General features: G+C 39.0%; 1 protein-coding gene across 3 annotated transcripts; it reads left to right on the top strand.

Annotated features, from left to right (window-relative positions):
- On the top strand, positions 1-16316 carry LOC119048978 (sulfotransferase 6B1-like). Of its 3 annotated transcripts, none has more exons than XM_053662269.1 (7): positions 1-197; positions 294-478; positions 2412-2596; positions 5262-5388; positions 10776-10870; positions 11020-11206; positions 15047-16316. In XM_053662269.1, the coding sequence occupies exons 2-7, from the start codon at positions 334-336 to the stop codon at positions 15163-15165; spliced, it is 858 nt and encodes a 285-aa protein (XP_053518244.1). In that variant the 5' UTR covers positions 1-197; positions 294-333; the 3' UTR covers positions 15166-16316. The 3 variants fall into 3 exon arrangements, with proteins under 3 accessions (XP_053518244.1, XP_037000697.2, XP_053518245.1); XM_053662270.1 differs by having other exon boundaries at positions 3-197; positions 404-478; XM_037144802.2 differs by having other exon boundaries at positions 2-478.
- Positions 16317-20173: the final 3857 nt, after the last annotated feature.

Below are 20173 nucleotides of genomic sequence, written 5' to 3'. Positions count from 1 at the left end.
AAATGTAACTGAATAGTTACATTTTAATAGCTTGGAATCTTGGTACATAAACTATTCTGAGTGACAAGTGGAGGAATATTTTGTAAAGTGTGTTATATTTTAAAGTGTGTTATCAATGAAATTCAGATAACATCATTTTCACAGTGAACTTTGGCTCATTTATGGTTTAACCATTACTGCTGTGAAAATTGCAAAAGGTATGTATATATGCTCCTACACAGAATACCAGCTCAGTGATTTTAAGATTTCTTTGCTCCTGACCTAAGAGCACACTTGCTCTTTGCCTTGTATAGTTAGCGTTCAGTAAGTCATTTTTGATTGATTTGATGAAAGATGCCATCCCCGAACCAGTCCGGTGTTCTTCATAAATTCAAGGACATCCTCTTTTCTACTATGTGTTCAGAAGAACTTCTAAGTTCTATGGATTCTTTCAATGCAAGAGAAGATGATGTGTTTCTGGTTTCCTATCCAAAATCAGGTAAAGTTTATTTTAATGTATTTTGTAAATGTAGGAATACAATAATAATAATGATGGCGATCATGATTTTTACAAAAACTTTTGTTTTTCAGAATTTTCCACAGGAAATTAAAGTATCCTAACTGCTTATTCTAATGAGAAAGTTTGTTGGTAGAGAAGCAAAAAAATGTGCTTTGAAGAAATTCAGCTGGGGAAATTAGAGCTTTACTACCCTTTGGTTTCTATTTTATTCATGAAGACATACAAATGTTGAAATATATAATAAGCATAATATCTGTAACATTATAAAGTTTTCTTAGTACTTTGTGCCAGGCATGAGGATGGTGATAAATAGTGTTTATTCTAATTATAATCAATCATTTATTTATAAATAAATAATGTTTTCTTCTGGGCTATCAAGAACCATAAATACTTTTATTATCATAGATTATGCCTTATTGTTTAAATTAATAATATACTACTTTTTATTCTGAGGGGTCACCAGGATTTATGATACCCAACTGCCTGTTGCGATGTCCAGAGTAGTGGATGTGTGTGGCTGAGCACCTGCACACCTGCTGTCCCGGACTCAGACACTCAGGCTCCAGCTCCCTTTAATTGTATGTGCTCTGTAGCCCCCTCTCTGTGCTGTCAATCAGGCCTGGGAGACTCTTTCTTCAGACGATGCAGAGTTCACATAGGGCCAGGTCTCCCAGGGTGTTTTTGAGAAGAAATAAAAACCATATATGTATCTCTTTAATTGGAAAATATTGTCCCAAATGACAATTAAATGATTGCCTCCAGAATACCACAGTATTCTTGCTATGCAGTAGGTTGCTGTGTGAGTAAAAATACCTTATCTTCAGTTGATGTGGTAGTTTAGAAAATAATTAACAAGGCTTTTAAGGTTCTTTGAACAGGTGACTAATTTATGCCATATCGAGACAACCACATATGAGGTTGCCTCTTCTCATCAGCTTCCAGGAGTCCTTTAGCAGCACCAAACTCTATTTTCCCTCCTTCATCAGAAGAAATCAATAGATTTTCTTAAAATAACACAGCTCCCACTACTACATGAGTCACATTTATATGAATATTATAAATATTTAAGGCATTAGCATCATAACCTAAAATAGTCTTAAATTTAAAACATCATGCAAATGAGAGCACTGTTTAAGCTATGAGTATTTATTTGACTGTAAAATTGTAATCGCAATGAGATAAATGGAAGCGAACATTGCTCTCGAATGAACGAAACGTCATCTCCACCCAGACTTCTGCTTCCCTGCTTCCATTTACTAGAGTCTACAGCCCTGGAGCACATCCGCATTCACTCCACCTAAACATGAAGGGGTGTTCCTTCCGGACTCGGAGGTAGCAGGCTTGCATCTCTGTGATGTTTGAATATGCCGTGTTGCTCATTGTTCTAATGCTTTGTTTGCACAACTTCTCAGCATTTACACTCAAACAAAAATAAGATCCAGTGCCCATCTTCAAAGGGGAACTGGGGAGCTAGACATAAATAAGCAATGGTAAGTGCACTGTGATATATGTTACTTTGGAGGGACTTGAAAGGTGAGCAATCGTTTCCCTTTGGAGGGACTCGGAAAAGCAAGGTGATGAGCTTGCAGGACCAATGGGAGTTATGTGTGGAAACGTGTGTGTTTGTTAATTGGAGAAGATGCTAGAGGTGAGTGGTAGCACAGAAGAGGACTGCATGCCGAGGAAAGAGCATATACGGTTTTCATATCTCTTTACACTTTTATTCCTGCATAATAAAGTAACATTTTAAGTGTTTCAACAGATTTCAGTGTCAGTTTTCAAAGGTTGTAAAACTATTTATAATACAATTAATTCATTTATTACTTTTATAACTGAACATTAATTTTCTATATTCACTTCATTAAAAATGCAGTTTAATTAAAAATGAATTTCATGTTATTTTTGTGTGAAGGCACTCACTGGATCGCAAAAGTCATTGAGAACATTCCCAATGCTGAAATTACTCTAACATCTCCAATTGAATTGGGAGACATTTCTAAATTCGAAGAGCTAAAGATGTGTTGTAAGAGAAGAGTTATCCCAACGCATTTGAGCTATAACATGCTACCACTGGATATTAAACGAAAACAATGCAAGGTAAGTTCAACGGTGAAGGGCAAAAGCTTGGGAATGCCACAAAACTTGGATGCTTGCTCGGCCACTCACAAGATGTGTGGACTTGGAAAACTGCTGATGCTCTCTGACCCTTGGTTTCCTTATTAGATGCAGGAATAATGGTATCAGTCTCGTACAGATGCAAGAAGACAACGGTAGTGTAGATGTGGCTATGGTATCTAGCTCATAAAAATTATTTTAATAATCCTTCAGCAGTGAAAGAAATGTGAACTCTAATTATACTAGACAATGTCTTAGTCTATTCTGAATCTGGTTTTAATCTTTTTACTTTAAATCTTGATGTCTGGAGAAAGAAAAATTGCCTTAGTGTTGTTTTAATTATTTTTATCTGTGATTTTTGCAAGGGGTTATATAAGAAAGGAATAAAAAATGTTGTATATAAAATGCTAAAACATAGTTACATCAAGCTATTTTTAAAATAAAGTACCACATTATTATTATTATTTTAAAAGTTAAGTATAATTTATATTTTCATATACTTTATACTCAAATTTGTGTTTTCATGGAGAAATGCTTATGGAATAAGGTTAAGTAGAAAGTATATTTCAAATATATATGTACTGAATAATCTCAATTAATTATAACATATATACACACACATAGAAAAAAGTCCAGATGTAAATGTAACAACATGCTGAGTGGTTTGTATGTGGTACGACATTAGAGTTGGTTTTATTTTCTTTACAAATGTCTGTATAAGGCGCACTTTAAAAATTCTGTTTTGATCAGGAAAAAAAAAATTTGAAAAGCGAAGGTGAGATACCTGTGTTTGTTGTAACGAGGCTCCAGTAATGAAGCCGCTCTAAGCAATGTCAGCCATATTTCAAAACCAACAAACACAACCTACCGGTCAGACGTGCACAAATCAGAGCAGGTCTTGCCGTGACTACGGCTCCATGACCACGGAGTCTCTCTGCGCACCCGTGTTCCTCTGCCCAAAGAAAAGTAAGCACAGTCAGCCAGAGGTAAAGGTCAGTCTTGCCTCCATTCCCAGCAAGTCTATCAGAACGGAGGGAGGTGTACTAGCGTGGCGACACTGGCACGCAGCCAAGCATTTTCATTTCTGACCATTTCTAAGACAGAGAGGGGGGTTCTGGGGAGAAAAGGAGTCTGCTGAGCTCAAAAACCCTTACTCGGGACGATGCAGTAACATTGATAACAAGTGGCTGTCAGAGATTGAGCTGTGTTTTTTTAAATTATTTATTTATCTTTAGAGGGGAAGGGAAGGAGAGAGGGAGAGAAATAGCAATGTATGGTTGCCCCTCGTGTGTCCCCTGCCAGGAACTGGCCTGCCACCCAGGCATGTACCCTGACTGGGAATCAAACCTTAATCCTTTGGTTCACAGGCCTGCACTCAATCCACTGAGCTACACCAGCCAGGGACTTGGGCTGTGTTTTACAACATTACAAAAATAAGAGCAGTGGGTATTTTTCTTTTCATAAACAAAGAAACTGAGCTCAGAATGGTTCAGGCACTTCTTTAAACTACGTGCCACACTGAAGGTACAGCCTTAAGGCACGACCTTCTTAAGGTGACCTCTAATGGGGACTGAGACACTGCTTGGCCCAGGTCCGCCAAGAGGATGAGCTGTGCTATTGCTGAGTCGCAGACCTAAGGGCTTGGGGCAGGACCAACAGTACGCCCTCCAGCACCACCCACCAGCAAAAAGTCCCTCTTCCTGTCTTTCTCTGCAGCTCACAGTCCCACCAGGCCTCTTATAGTTCCTACCACACTCTGCACTTCCCTGTCACGACCCTCAGGATGCTGCATTGTCCAGTGTATTTCTCACTTCACTGCATATTTTCAGGGGACTAGAACTATTTCCGTCCTGCTCATCATTACATTTCTTAGACCTAGGATGTTGCGCACCACCTGGTATACAGTAGGTATCAGTAGATATATACTGAATTGAATTAAATTACAGTTGCAGTGTTTCTATAAATTAGTAGGTATCTTAGATTTCCTGCGCTTTGGGGGATTAAATTGTAGAAAAAGGAAATTCCAAAACATCATTCTTCCTATAAATAAGAATAGACAATTGTGTAAGAAATTGGGCTGTATGTGAATCATGTTTCATAATAAATGGATATTTAAAAAGTAATCCCATCCTAAAAATGAATAGGGGTTTCTCACGTCTACCCCTAAGAAGATAGGACCAAATGTAACACATAAACTGAGAAAAGTGGGGTTGATGAGCTGGCAGCATCGACACGTCCAGGCATTTGTTGGAAGTGCAGGAGGCCCAGCTTTGTCTGGAGCCCCTGAGTCAGAATCTGCATTTTCACAAGACCTCCCTGGCCATTCCTATGCACACAGCATGTTGAAACACTGGCTTAAGTCTGTGTTTAATAATTAGCTGAAGCGGCCAAAAAATTGTGACTGGCACAGGTAAGTTTAGCTCCAACTTTTTTTTTTACTTTTTTTAATTTACAAATTTTAAAAATCACAGTTAACATTCAGTATTATTTTGTGTTAGTTTCTGGGGCACAGCACAGTTATTCTACAGTCTATACTCTAGGGAGTGTTCTCCTCGATATTTCCAGTTCTAGCTTCTGTTCTCTTTTAGGACATGTTTTGCACTGTGGCTATTTCCACGCAAAAATAAATGAATTTTTTTTAAAACAGATTATCTACATCATCAGGAATCCCAAAGACACAGCTGTTTCTCTGTTCCACTACTACAGAGAGAACCCTAATCTCCCTGGCATCGAAAGCTGGGCTGCGTTTTTAGAGCTATTCCTAAGCGGAGATGGTAAATATAACAATGATTTTTAGTCATAATATACAGTGAATCTTTCTGCTCAAAATGAAAGTGTTTTCCAAGAATTTAAATAGACTCCAATGCCTACTTTCAGACGTACATCCTTCAATAGATTACTCTTTTACTTCTAAACAGTTCTTTCTCAATGTGCTTCTTCAAAGTCATTCTTATCACCCTTGGGCAGTCAATATTAGCAAGCTCTTAAGATTAATGCTGACCAAGCATCTATGTTTTCCATACCATCAGTCTTTCCAGTGAAATAGTTATGCACTAATTGGAGCACAGTGAGATGTGGCTGGAACCTGGACAGTAGCTGAAACATGCCTTTTCATATACCTGCATGGAAAATAAAACACAAAGAAACAACAACAACAATACACACACACGCACACACACACACACACACACACACACACACAAAACCCCTCAAATCCCCCAAATAAAACAAATGTAAAAGAATTAGCCACCCTGGCACTTGGTGTAATTACCTGGCACTTCAGGATAAAAAGTAACAGAAAGTAATTTATCCTGAAAATACCACAAGGAGACATCGTTTGATTGAACTGCATAGCATACGCTGGCCCTGCTCCCATGCATGACCTTTGAATTTATTCCCTGTTTTTATGAGACAGTGGTGTCTAGAGCACTTAAAAACCCCCTTCTAAACTCCCAATGTATAATAAACAAACATAATATACAATGACAATTCTGAATTTAAAAGCGACATGATTTAGCAGTGGTGTGCACCCAGGAGATTTTCTTTTACTGAGTACAGAGTAGATCTTAATTGCTAGTTTCAGTATTTTACATGTAAATTGCCATACTTTTGTTTGTTAATTTAAGAGAGGCCCTAGCAAGTATAACCTGGATGTGAAGACATTGGGACGTCACCAGCAATAGGATTTGCTACTTTGTTTTGCTATGTTCCCTTTGCAAGAATATGCTATTCTCATACTATTTCAACTCCTCCATTTCCTCATTTAATGGCACACATTTAGTAGAGTCATAAAGTTTCAGGAATGACAGGTGCACTAAAGGTCATCTGTTTAAAACACCCACCTGATGTTTTCATCGCCTTTACAACATCTCCAAGAATTGTAGGTGCTAAGTTTGAACTTCTTAACCCTGACAACAGGCCCACACTCCACACTCCTGCTCTCCAGTAGAACACTTCATCTTGGAACTTCTACACGTTGAAAAAATCCTTACCATGTGACACAGACACTGGGGTAAGTGCTGTGCACACATGATCTCTTTTCATCCTCACTCAGCCACATGGGGTAGACGTTATTATCGTCACTTTACAGGGGATAAAACTGCTGACCTGGGCCAAATAACTTGTCCATACATGCATAACTAATCAGGAGCAGAGCCAAGATTTAAATCCAGGTGTCAGCTCCAAGACCTTTGCTCTTACACTGTGCCATAACTCGTCCCGCAAAAAAATTGTGCCCCAATCATTAATTCCTCTTCCACATGTTAGTCTTTTAAATATTTGAAGATAGTTAGCATGCCTCACTCTGCTTCAATTCCATTTTTGGAATAAGCAGAGTATAAATATATAACTTATACATTTAAAACAGATCTTGCGCCTGCTTTTTCTCAAGAAAAAAAATATTGCGTTTGTCCCCCATTAACATACACTGAGGCTCACCCATTGGCCCTCACACTGCAGACGCTCAGACTAGGCCAGGTTTCTGTAACTGCAATGCCTGGAAGGCCGAGCAGCAGTAGGGTGTGGTCTGGCTGATTCGGTTTGAGAGTTAACATTCTACGAACGTAGACACAGAAAGGCTAAGCCAGGCCACACACAGGGCAGCAAACCAGTGTCACAAAGCATTTGCCTTTGTTATCACAGTACCAGGAGTTGCAGCAGAGTATGTGGGAAGGGTAGAGTGCAGTTGGAAAAGTACTTCGGGTGAACTTTTTACACCTTCTTAAGTGAGTTGATAGATTTTTAGTTGAAAAGAGACTTGACATGTGAGTATTCTACAACTGGGCAGTCCCTCTAGACACCAGGAATAGTCACTGAATCACTAAAGCTTTTAAAAAATTTATAGAGGTAGGAACTATTCCTTCACATTTTCCTACTTATAAGATACAGTTGTTCATTTTCCTGTTTGTTTGTGTATGTTGTAAATGACTGTGTTTCAGGGGTGTTCTTCAATGACTCTTGGGGGGAGGATTCTTCCTCTTGCAAATGACAATGTGATATAGCAGAAAGAGCAGGCTATAGGAGCAGAAGACTTGGGATCAAGTCCTGACAATACTTTGTTCTCTGTGTGATTTTGTACAATAGCTTAACCATTCTAAGGTTCAGACTCCTCATATAAAATAGGGCTAATAAAATCCTCTATTTTGTAGGATTATTTAGAGGTTCAAATTAAGTAATGGTTAAAATTTTCTTTAAAAAATTACTGACTTACTCTATTAGACTTAACTTTTAAAGACACAAAGACTTTTAACTAATTTTTTACTAAGGTGAAAATGTTGCAAGTAGATATTTATCTAGAAAGATTCTTTTACAAATGAGGCATCATGATATCCAAAACCAGTATTCAAAACGTGGATATAAGTACACATTAAATGACAAGACACTGCAATAAAGATAAAGATAATGACATTTATTGAATCATCTAACTTATCTTTCAGAGAGTTTATAATGCACTTTAGGTTTTTAAATGAAACAGTAACTATAAATTATATTCTGACAATATCCTGGCAGATTAATATTTCAATGAAACAATATCTTCACATTTTACTTTTTATTCTCTATTTCCAGCCCCTCTCAGTTTTATATTAAAATTCTCCATTTCCTAGGCCACTTCATCCCAGTGAGTTTTGTTTTCTGCACAATTATCTACCACCAGTGTGCTTTCTAGAGACTGGACAGTAAGATACTCATTATAATTGGATATCGGAGTCGCATACAGGGTTTGCAGAAAGTATGGGAGTTTTGAAACAGCTGAAGAATAGGATAATGTGTTAATGCAGGGCAAATTGGTTTGCCAGCAGCCTTGGGGCCCTTGAGACTGGAAAAATGAATTTGCAGCGGTGCGAACACAGCGTGGTAAGAATTTCCTCGGCCAGATCTCAGCAGTGGGAAGCGAGCTGGAAAGAAGGCGAAGTGTTTTGATCCACTACTGAGTGTTTTCAGGGGATGATTAAGATAACCTATAAGGGGACAGGAAATTAAAGGTATTGGTGAAAAAGTCTTGAGGAAATGTACAAATGGAAGAAAGTAAAGGTAGAAAAGGACAAAAATAGTTAGAGGAAGATGTTGCAGAAATATCCCTTAAAGTTACTACAGTTGGAGACCTGACATGACGCAGAAGATTGTAATCTAAAATCAAAGTCGTCAGTGACTGCGGGGAGAGGTCAGAAGGTCAACTTCTGGCTGAAACCAGGATGGAAGGAGTGGTGTGGTCAAAGGGCAGGCCGAAGGAGCTTGGATTGCCTGGGAGGGAGGAGTTCTGGAAGTCCATCGAAAGCCGAGGTTGCTGACTCACTCTCCCTAAGATACATGAGTTGGTTGAGAAAGAGCAACTTGTATTCAAGGCCATCTCAGGGGAAGGAGTAACTTTTGGAAGGCAACTGTGCTCACCTCCACACCTCCAACACCAGCGTGGAGAGCAGAAGGAGGGCCGTCAGTCATATGTTAATTAAAGTCAGGAGGTGGTAGAATCATTTTGTAATTAAGTGAAGGTTATGCGGGAAAATACTTCCCCTAAAGGCTAGATTTCATATCTCTATTTTGGAAACTGTATTTTCTTTTTAAACCCTGGGTCTGCTCTGCTCATGACCTGGACAATGAGGATTTTGATTAAAAAATGAACCCAAACTGTAATTTCCTACATTAGTGAGAAAGGCGCAGGCAATCAATTGCTTTAGATTTTTTTTTGGCTAGCTTGAGTCCTTTTGGAACAAGGTACAGTAGAAATTAGTTAATAATAGAACAGCTGGCTATCAAATTATGATCAGACTAAGATCCAAAAACTTATTCTTAAATCTATTTTGAATGTGTTGGAGTGTATTTTCTCCTGAATAACCATAATGGGCAAGGTAAATTAGAGTATCCCACCCATCAGGCCCTGCCCAGGACACAGGACAGAGTACTGAGGGCTGTGCATTGTCAGTGACTCCAGGCAGGGACATGGGCTGGGCCGTGGCTGCCAAGGGGAGTTGGGGCGGTGGATGGAGACTGTGAAGTAGTCTGCGGAGCTAGAGACTAGTTAACTACCTACATTTATGTGAGAGAAATATCAGTCTTCTTCCCCCCATGTGTTGGTGCTTGGTAAAACACTGGGCATTCTTACAAGATAAACCCTTGTCACTGATATGGTAATTCAGGTAATTGTAAGCCAGTATTATGTGAGACACTGAAATAGCAGTGAGATTACTGATAACTGAAAACTTTATCTGCACAGTTCTTCTAAGAACCAGTTACTGTATAGCCTTTTGGGTCCAAGGGGTACTAGAGAATTGGGTTGACTCCGACAATACCACAGTGGTCCCAGAAATTCTGGTATCAAAACTATGCTACAGTTATTTTCTTGCCCTTTGCTTCCTTGGGAGCTGAAGCCATGAAAAATTGCACATAGTTTGAAGTTAATTATATTTCAATTTATTTAAAACTTTAATGTTCAAAATGACTTGGGAACTAGCTAGTATTAAATCTTTGTCTGATAAAGTTCATGGAAAGATGTATATGTAGTATTTTAAATTTTTGTTTTGTACTTTCTTTTGTCAAGCTAGTCAACTTTTTGTGTTTTTAATCGTCACTGCTGTAGAGGTTACTTTACATGATAATATTTTACTTTTAAGCCCTGGAAACTTTTTAAGACTGTCAAATTAACAAAACATTAAAGAGACAATATCAACTACTGATCAATCCCTACGCCTGTATTTCTCAACCTTGAACTAAGATACTTGAATAAAATTTTTGTTTGTGCTGATGGTGGTGGGAAGTTTATACACTGTTTGTGACAAGAACTTCCAGTTTTGAAAAGCATGTCACATTATAGAAAGAAAATGCCAAATTTTCAATGTTTCTCTATTTCTCCCAAGATTCAAAGTAGTTATCAAAACACAAGTTGGGGAAATGCATATCACTATATTTCTGTTGTCACTTCTGATGATAAAAAACATTTACTAAAAGTTCACACAACCCAATGAAAAGATATCACTACCCAGCTTCTTTTCACAGTATTGTAATTAGTTGAAACAATAGTGAAATTGAGCTCTTCTAAGGACAACTTTTTCATTTCAGAGTCTAATAAGTATGTGCCTTGCTTTAACGACTTTGCTAAAGTGGAAAGAACCCACAACCCAAAGCCGTACGGTTCAAATATTAACGCAACAATTCATTTTTCTTCTAGTTGTGTATGGATCCTGGTTTGATCACATTTTAACCTGGGAAGACCACAAACATGATAAAAACATTCTATTTATATTCTATGAAGAAATGAAGAAAGTAAGTCTTTCCTAACATCTCAACAATCAAAACTCAAGTCAAATTACATTAATATGGGAAGTCAATCAATGAATCCTGTCCTGTTTTTGGATTTAGGGGAATAAATTTGGTATTTTGATGAGTAACATTCTTTTTAATTTATTGTTCAGGATCCTTCTAAAAGCATAAAGAAAATAACTACTTTCCTCGGTATAAATGTGAGTGACAGAGAAATCAATCAGATTGCTTGGAAATCATCATTCAGGGAAATGAAAAATGAGGCAGCCAAAGAAAACTGTGATCCCAATAAGACCATCTGTGCCCTCACATCGAATAGGAGCCTGGTATTCAGGAAAGGTAGGCCAGAAAAGGGTGCGGTGCCTCGCCTGGGGCTCATATTTGGAAGTAGTTCTATTTTACCTCTTTAACCCTTATTTCCCTGTAGTGCACCCCATCTTGCAGAACAGATGACACATCGTCATCCACCATCAGTGAATGTTTATTAAATGAAATTCTTGAATTGCATTCTTTCCAGACTTTGAGATTTCCATGCCCAGTTAAAAACCAACTGAGAAAAACACAGGGGTCAAACAGATAGAAATGATCAAATTATTTGAAGAATGTGTCTCAGGTCTGCAGACTAGTGTGTTTGCTAATAAGTTTTTTTATAAGCACATTCTTAATCACAGTCAATCAAATGCAGTCATGTCCCCCTACTGCAGCAGGTCACTTAGAGCGTGTTACATGGCATGTTTCCTTTAGAAGAGAGAAAGGAGCTGGTAAGTGTGGATGGTGCATTTTCCCAAACTCACCCATCAAATAACTTGCTCTGCAGGTCAGGGGTGGAAAGAGAGCTGGATTGTTATTGAAAGAAGTTCATCTGCATGGGAACACGCAGAGAAGGAAAGAAATCTCCACTAAGTCTTAACATGTAACTTAGAAGGAGGTTAGGTAGTAAAATCTAATGGCAAGAAGAAAAGTTCAGCATGGAATTGGAGGGTATATTTTTTATTTAAAAAAACTTTTAAATTAATTTTAGAGAGCAAAAGAAATGGGGAGAGAGAGAGAAAAAGAGAGGCAGAGAAACAAAGACATCAGTTTGTTTTTCTGCTGATTTATGTATTCATTGGTTGATTCTTATACATGCCTTGACTAGGGATTGAACCTGTAACCTCAGTGTACCAGGATGATGCTCTAACCAACTGAGAAACCTGGCCAGGGCCTCAACTGTATTTTCTAGGAAGAGCTGGTAGTTTCTCATGTGCTAGAATGGTGTACAATGTGTGAAGCTGAATCAGGGAGATGAAGAGATTGGGACCAGAGTCCAAAAGCTTTGATGGACATCATACAGAGGTCTTTTTTACCCTCAGTCTGTTGGCACTTTTAAGAATAAATCTGACATGGTCAGACCTGTGTGGAAAATTGATTAGAAGAGGTTAAATGCAGAGGCAGACAGTCTAGCAAAGAGGTTCTGGTTAGTTCAGTTCAGAAAGATTAATGATTATATAACTAGGGCAGTGGCAGTGAGTCACTGTTGGGTGCAGCTCAGCTGAGAGGTCAGGGAGCCATCAGCAAATTGGAGAATTTGGTAAAGTTGCTCAGGGTAAGTAGGAAGAGCGTCTGGAGAAAGGGACAGAAAGGGGAGCCCTAGGGATCCTGACATCAATGGGAATGAAACAGTCTCCAGACAAGCCAAGCAAAAAGATCAGCCATAATTAGGAAGAAGGCCATGGTCAAAGATGACCATTTATTTATCATTCATGAATTCTGAGAGTGCAGGAGGAAGCCAGGTTGAGGGATTTGAAGAGATGAGAAATAAAGAAAGAAGCAGCAAATAGGGAGCACTCTTCTAAGAAGTTTAATGGTGGAGGATGGAAGTTAGATGATATTGGAGCTTGAGAGAGAGGCAGGGTCAAGAAAAAGTTAGGAGAGGTGGGAGAGAGAAGATAAAAAGAAGACAAAAATTTAGAAGATTCATGAAGGAAGGTAAACTGAACTAAAGGGTGAGAAACAGAGATCAGGATGGACCGTGGTAAAGAGAATGATGAGAAATGAAATTCTGATGGTTACTGGAATCCAGTGCTACCTCTGACATTGCTTATCACTGCCCTTTGGGATATGATTAGCAAATTCTCAGTACTCATACACTTTATCTTAGAAACTTGAGAAATTTTACCATAATGATATTAGAGTTCATCCCTGACCTGCCATTGTGACCCTAGCAAATATTTCCTGGAGAAATCATATCAATGTAGTTGTGGGTGACAACATTTATTCTAATGCATTTCCATTTTATCTAAAAGTGGTTTCTTTATATTGTGTCTAATGAAGCACAGAAGGCTGACAGTAGGAACATCTTCACTGACGCTAGTCACCATGAACACCAGTTGGTAAACTTGGACTATGTGAGAGACTAAGCCCAAGGACTGGTCAATAAAGACCATTCACTTTATTTATTTCTTTAAAGATTTTATTATTTATTTTTAGAGAGGGGAAGGGAGGGAGAAAGAGAGGGAGAGAAACATCAATGTGTGGTTGCCCCTCACGCTTCCCCTGCTGGGGACCTGGCCCACAATTTAGGAATGTGCCCTGACTGGGAATGGAACCAGCAGCCTTTTAGTTTGCAGGCTGGAGCTGAGTCCACTGAGCCACACCAGCCAGGGCAAGAGACCATTCACTTTATTTCTTTTGTTTGATGAATGGGGTGGGTATGGGGGCTCCATCCTCTGAAAGTAAGAGTTTCAAAGAAACTACTGAAGTCGCTGATTCAGAATCCTTGGCACCCAGAGATAATCTTCACAGAGGAAGATTTGTGCCTGCAGCTGTCTTTACTTTAAACTCAGAAATAGAGCTGATATTCTAGAAAATGACTATGGTGGTCAGGGAGATAAGGTGACAGGCAAGGATGATCCACATAAGTGTCGGAAGTCTTAGGGCTTCTGACATACTGAAGTCTGGGGGGAGAACTATAGAAGTCTGGAATGATGCACTTAAAGTATCATTAATCAGACACTGTTAAAAACGTGAAATCACATCCATAAAGGGGTTTACTATGGAGTCATGAAAACTGTAGAGTAAAAATAGCTGGAATTTACTGAGTGCTTTACTATGTGCCAGAGACATTACTTGGTTTGTCTGGATTTTGACAGCAGACTTTTGAGGATAATATTCATGTTGTCCATATTTTACTCAGATGCCCAGTGCCTGAATAATTCATCCAAAGACACACAGCTAGTAGCTGGTAGAGTCGAGATCTGAAGCAAAGCCCTCTTACCCTACGTTCCACAGTGTTCACTGTTGGTATATAAATACCAACCTGAGAAGATGAGCAAACTATAGTAAGAGGAAAAGTTAGGTTATAATTATGTGATTCAAAATGTAGTTTACATGCATTTATATGTTTGTAAAGAAGAACATCTGAAAAAATGCACACCAGCCAATTTGTTAGCCATGTTACCAGAACACAATTTCCTTGATTTTTATCCTCTTTGCTTATGTGTATTTTCTCTATCCTACATATATAGCTACTATTTTATTAAAAATTTTTTTAAGTTAAACTAAAAATTAGAAACCAAGCAAATGAAAGTCAGGTCAAAGAAAGAAGAAAGCAGTGGTCTAAGTGAATTGATATCAGAAACTGGAAGGAAGTACCAGGAAAGACCAAAGAATATTAAAACCGACCTTTTGCCTCAAGTGGGGTGTTTTAGAAGCAATGTCATACAAAAAAGTGATTATATTTTCAACTCTTTGTTACCAATATTGTAAAATACAATTTTCAATGTATTTTAAGGAGACCAACGATCCACCCCTGGGCTGAGTTATCAGCACGGCGACTGCTCTGGAGGTGCACAGACCAGGCAGTAAATGCAGCATCACTATACCTACTTTGTCTGCTTTATGTTTTGATCAGGTTTAGGGGAGATACTTTTTGCCTGCTACTGTAGAACTAAGGACTATGTATTTTTCATCTTCCTTTCTTTGTAAGATAGAACTTTTTAAACTAGACAAATCAGCATACAGCTATTACTAAAGAAGTTAGAAACAACAGATTAGCAAATGAAGCAAAGAATAATTTCCTTATCATCTTATCACCAAGAGCTGAAATTGTTCACATTTTATTATAAATCTGAGAGATTTCTTTTGTGACTGCTATATATTTAAATTGATTCTTATCTGGTACATTTCCAATTTTTCCAGGAGCGGTGGGTGATTGGATAAACTACTTTACTTCAAAGCAGAAGAGAGTATTTGATGAACTATTCGCAGAGAGAATGAAGCACAGTGAACTAGCAAGACACTTTGAAGATTACTCTTAATACAAATGGAAAATGAAACCAATTTCCATTTTATGCGATACAGTGCTTGTAGAATACATAAATATTTTTTACCAATGTGGAAAGCAGATATTTCTTGCCGAGAGAAATAGACACCTTATGAATGCATCGAAACTGCCATGTGCAAGAGACTATTATTATCACATTTGATGGTGGCAGGGAATTATTAATAAAAGAAAGTATAGAATTTTTGAATAGCTGAAGTATAGATCTGCTTTCAGGATATGGATAAGGCAAGGAGATGATTGTTTAGAAAGCATACTACTGTGGGTATGCTATAAACTGCACTAATGTACAACAAAAGAAGTGAGGGATTGATTATCTGAAGTAACCAGTGTCTGAGAAGAATCCATGTCCTGCATTTTGCACTATGGTGACCTCTAAACAAATGCTTTTATTTCAATCTTCCCTGGTGTCCATGTAAAAAGATTCTGTAGTGTCATAGCAGTGAAAACATAATTTTACCAAGGTGAAAACACCTAATAGGCAAATGATATTAGATGATCACAATCTGGTATTTTGGTGAAAGGAAGGATGAAATGACACCCATTCATGTTACATTAACTCTGGTGTAGCATTCCAGCATTCCAGTATGTCCTTTGTCTTAAGTGAAGTCATTAAATTACAAAACTTCTTATTTCTAGTTTTGAAAAGTATAATTCTCCTGAAGTATTTATTTTTTACAGTATTTTGAATATGTACTATTTCTCCCAATAGCATTGCTAGCATTAATCTAATCTCTGGAACTCTCTCTCTTCTGTAGTGACTATTATGTTGTAGCTTTAACCAAGAGGACATTGTTGTGATATTCCAGGGAATTTATTTTAGGATTATTGCCTAAATGACAACATATTGGTTATGAGAATCTATGTCATACTGTTTACAACTGTGCCGTGGTATCTAACCCAAGGCTAATGGGAAATCAAAATTGTGTATTGTAATGACTCTGAACTATGAAACCAAAGCAATGAGTTGAATAAGTCAGTTCAGCCAATACCAGTGTGTGGTAAATCTTATTTTTAGTAACAAATCTGTTGGAGTTTTTTGTACCAAGTTTATCACAATTCAGTGAGCATTAGATCTTCATGAATCTTTTACATATGCATATTTGTTATAAATAAAATATATTCCGGTTGACTTCATGAGATTCATGTTGTGTTTTCCTATTTTTTATAAAATTAACATACACAGAGATTTATTAAAATATCCCCATACCCCAAATAAATGAGCTTAGTGAATATTAAGGCAACCAGGTGAGATCTTGGTCAAGTCCTCATTTCACGTTGGAGCTAAAATCACACTTAATTTTGCCTGATGTTGATGTGCAGAGAATGAGAAAGCTGTCAGGGTGAGGTGAAAAGGATCAGGTGAGACTGGCAGGTGAAGAAGACAGTGACTGCTGTGCTAAGGACACCAGATCCCATGAGGCTGTATTGTTATAGGAAAACGAAGCAACCAGACACCAAGGGATTCTGGAGTACGAGGTTTATTAGCGTGCACAGGCCCAGAGGAGTCACTCTCCAAATTCTGAGCCCCGAACAAAGGATTCTTGGGGTTTATATAGTCTACGGGGTCTTCCTGTCTACATAGCAAAGCGGGATACAGAAGCAGAATGTGGTAATTAGTTCTATCTACAGGGCAGAAGCAGAGGACAAAGGCTAAATGTGAAAATTGGTTCTATCTGCAGGGGTGCTAGCCCCAGTCCTTGTGACTATCCTGCTATTTGCTTTTCCCAGACGGCCTTATCGCTCTCCCAGGGCGCCTGGGGTTTTGGGTGAGCAAAGGTTTTCTAAAGCTTCCCACATCAGTATCACCTTCTCACAAGGTTAAAATGATCATTGAGATCAGCCCTGGCTGGTGTGGCCCAGTGGATTGAGCATTGGCCTGTGAACCAAAATGTCACTGGTTTGATTCCCAGTCAGAACACATGCCTGTGTTGTGGGCCAGGTCCCCAGTCGGGGGTGTGCAGAGGATTGATGTATCTTTCACACATTGATGTTTCTCTCCCTCCCTCCCTTCTCCTCTCTCTAAAACTAAATTTAATTTAAATCTTAAAAAAAAAAGATTAAAATGATCATCGACATCAAAAGGGAGGAAGTATGATTTTATTTGATGGCATCATTGGATTTTAGATCTGTAAGGTACCTTTGGGGTCATTGCAATCCAGTTTTGATAGGAAATTGTTTAAGGCCAACGATCCGAAGGTGTAACTAAGATACTTGATCAAGACCCTTGGTAATCTTATCATCAGTCAGTAAAAAATAGTGTCTACATATTCATGGCAGCATTATTCACACAATCCAAGAAGTAGAAATAACCTATGTCCATCAAGAGATTAGTAAATAAACAAAATGTGATACATACAAACAATGGAATATTATTCAGCCTTAAAAAGGGAAGAAATTTCGACATATGCAGCAACATAGATGAAACTTGAGGACACTATGCTAAGTGAGGCCAAACACAAAAAAGCATACATGTATGTATGATTCCACTCCTATGAGGTGTCTAGAGAAGTCAAATCTATAGAAACAGAAAGCAGAATGGTGGTTGCCGGCAGCTGGGGTGGAAGGGAAATGGGAGTTGTTTAAGGAACATAGGATTTCAGCTTTTGAAGATGAAGTTCTGGAGGCTTGTTGCACAACAATGTGAATATACTGAACTATACAATTAAAAATTAAAGATGGCAAAAAATATTTTTTGAGACCCTTCTATGTGCCAGGCATTATTGTACACTGTAGGGACACATGAACATGAAAGAATCCCTCTACTCAAGACCATTCCATTCTAGCAGGGCTAAGTATATAAATTTTTAATAAAAATTCTTTAATACAGAGAATACCTGAGATATGGCAGGCACCAATCTGTGCTGTAAAGGAGATAACATAAGGTAATGTGGTAGAAAATGACTAAGCGCTGCCTTAGCTGGGCTGCTGCTGGACAGGGGACTCGGAGGAGGGACATAGGAGTTCCAGTGCAAATGGAGAATGGGGCCCCTGTGTTTGGAAGCAACACAAAGAGTTTGGATTCCACACTGGCATTGGGAGGGGGTAGATTTTCCACAGGGGAGACATTCTGACAGACGCTTTCACAAGATCACTCCGCCTACTAGATGGAGGATCCACCTAATACAGGAGAGGGGCATGAGAACTACACAAATCAGCTAAAGTCAAACAAAGTTAGGGCAGAGTCTGCTACATGCTGCCTGCTACAGAACTCAGCTGATCTGAGATGCAAGCAAACCACAGAGAGCTTCTGGATGAAGAAAATCCCTGCAGAGATTCCCTAATGGCTACTTACTCATATCTTATCATTTACCCTTCCATATAGGGAAAACAGACCACAAAATATACCTTGTAAAGGTTAAAGTTAATCCAAATTTTCTCCCACTGTTTCCCCATATCAGCAATTTCCTATAGAAACTACAAGCAGATCAAAGCTCAGCCTCTAGAGATGGTTGGGGGTCTCTCTTCCTTCTCTGCAAAGAGAGTCTGCTTCTCTGTCTACAGATTAGCTTTTCTAGTTTGTCCTCTCTGCTCAATAAAACCTGCTTTTACACTTTAACCTTTTGTCTGTCTCAGGTCTTGAATTCTTTTCTGCCTGAAGCTAAAAAGCCTCTTGGCTTGGGACTCAAGGTTCCTCTGACATCAGACCTGGGGGTCATGGGAGGGGGCAGCGATAACTGGCTGTTACAGTGATGTGTGTGTATGTGAGACAGGAGGGGCACGTGCACAATGGTGGTAGCAGTGGAAATGCTGAGACATGGCCCATTTCGGGATGTAACATGGATATCAAGCCAAATAACCTACTAATACAAGAGTAAAAGTCAGAAAGGAATAAATGAAACCTAGATTTTGGGCTAATCAACTGACTCTCTGACGGAACTATTTATTTAGATGTGAAAGCATGGTAATAGAATGATGGTGTTTAAGGGGAGGGTAGAGCGGGCAATGGACTTCTGCTATGGCCATGTTGTTGGAAATGTCTCTTTAGACACTGGGTAATTGGTAGGGTGGCAGAATCTCTCTGCTGACAGCTGTGTTGCTCCCTGGGCCCAGTGCGAGGGTTGGAGAAGCCAGGGCAGGTGTGTGTGTGTGTGGGGGGTGGAGTTGTAGAACACGGAGGCAGTTTTGATTTATAGAGCACTATGGAAATGAGCATCACCATGACGGTGCTGCTGGCTGATTTCCATACCCAGTTGGGTTTTCCCCCTTTTCAAAAGTAAGTTCTGGGCCTCTCTGCCTGAACCCTGACCTACCACACTGCTGTTTTCTTCACTTCCTTGAGGATGCAAAACTCCCTTATCCAAATTGCCCCCATATTCCCCAATGATTACTCTGTTATTTATTTTTCACTCTTCCTCTTTCATTTCTCTGCTCTACCCCATTCTCTCTGTAGTCAATAAATTATTGCTAAATTCTAATGATTTCTTTAAGATTTCATTAGGTGGCACTTTCTCACCTCAGTGTGTTTGTGCTTTAAAGGTGTTTCACCACCAGCTCTTCAATCCGCTGAGCTCCCTGCCCCTTGCCCTCATTGTTCTTTATTTCTCCTCCACTGGTTCTCCAATGACTCTTCACCTGTATGTTACTCCCCGCACTTTGCCTTTCAGGCCTTGTATTTTTATATAAATGTCTGTCTCCTATTCCAGCGTGTCAGGTTCGCACTGTTGGAGTTCGCGCCCTGTTCATTTTGTACCCTCCCCCACACCCAGCCCAGCACCACGCTCATAGTGTTGCAGGGCACAGCCAAGAGGGGGCCCCCCAAAAAGGAATTTGGAATGGGGTCCAGAACTCAAGGTGTCCAGGAAATATTAGAAAGACTTGTAAGATGTCCTTATCACTTATCCTTCCCCACAGATGTCAGTGGGAGAAGGGACAAATGGAGCAGGGCCATTGAGAGTTGTTTAACATAACAACAGTTTTGCAACTAACCTCTAGAATGGTCATTTAACATATCTATAACCTTGAACTGGTTTCATAGATACGTT

This window comes from Artibeus jamaicensis, unplaced genomic scaffold, assembly GCF_021234435.1.
Source record: "Artibeus jamaicensis isolate MK-2021 breed Jamaican fruit bat unplaced genomic scaffold, CSHL_Jam_final contig_233, whole genome shotgun sequence".
In the NCBI taxonomy this organism is placed as follows: domain Eukaryota; kingdom Metazoa; phylum Chordata; class Mammalia; order Chiroptera; family Phyllostomidae; genus Artibeus; species Artibeus jamaicensis.
Note: the sequence above shows the minus strand (reverse complement) of the source record. Positions and strands in the feature narration are given on the sequence as shown.

Coding starts and splice junctions, on each gene's coding strand:
- LOC119048978 (XM_053662269.1), top strand. CDS start 334: ATGCCATCCCCGAACCAGTCCGGTGTTCTTCATAAATTCAAGGACATC. Junction 2,597..5,261: donor TTAAACGAAAACAATGCAAG/GTAAGTTCAACG, acceptor TTTTTAAAACAG/ATTATCTACATCATCAGGAA. Junction 10,871..11,019: donor TCTATGAAGAAATGAAGAAA/GTAAGTCTTTCC, acceptor TTTATTGTTCAG/GATCCTTCTAAAAGCATAAA.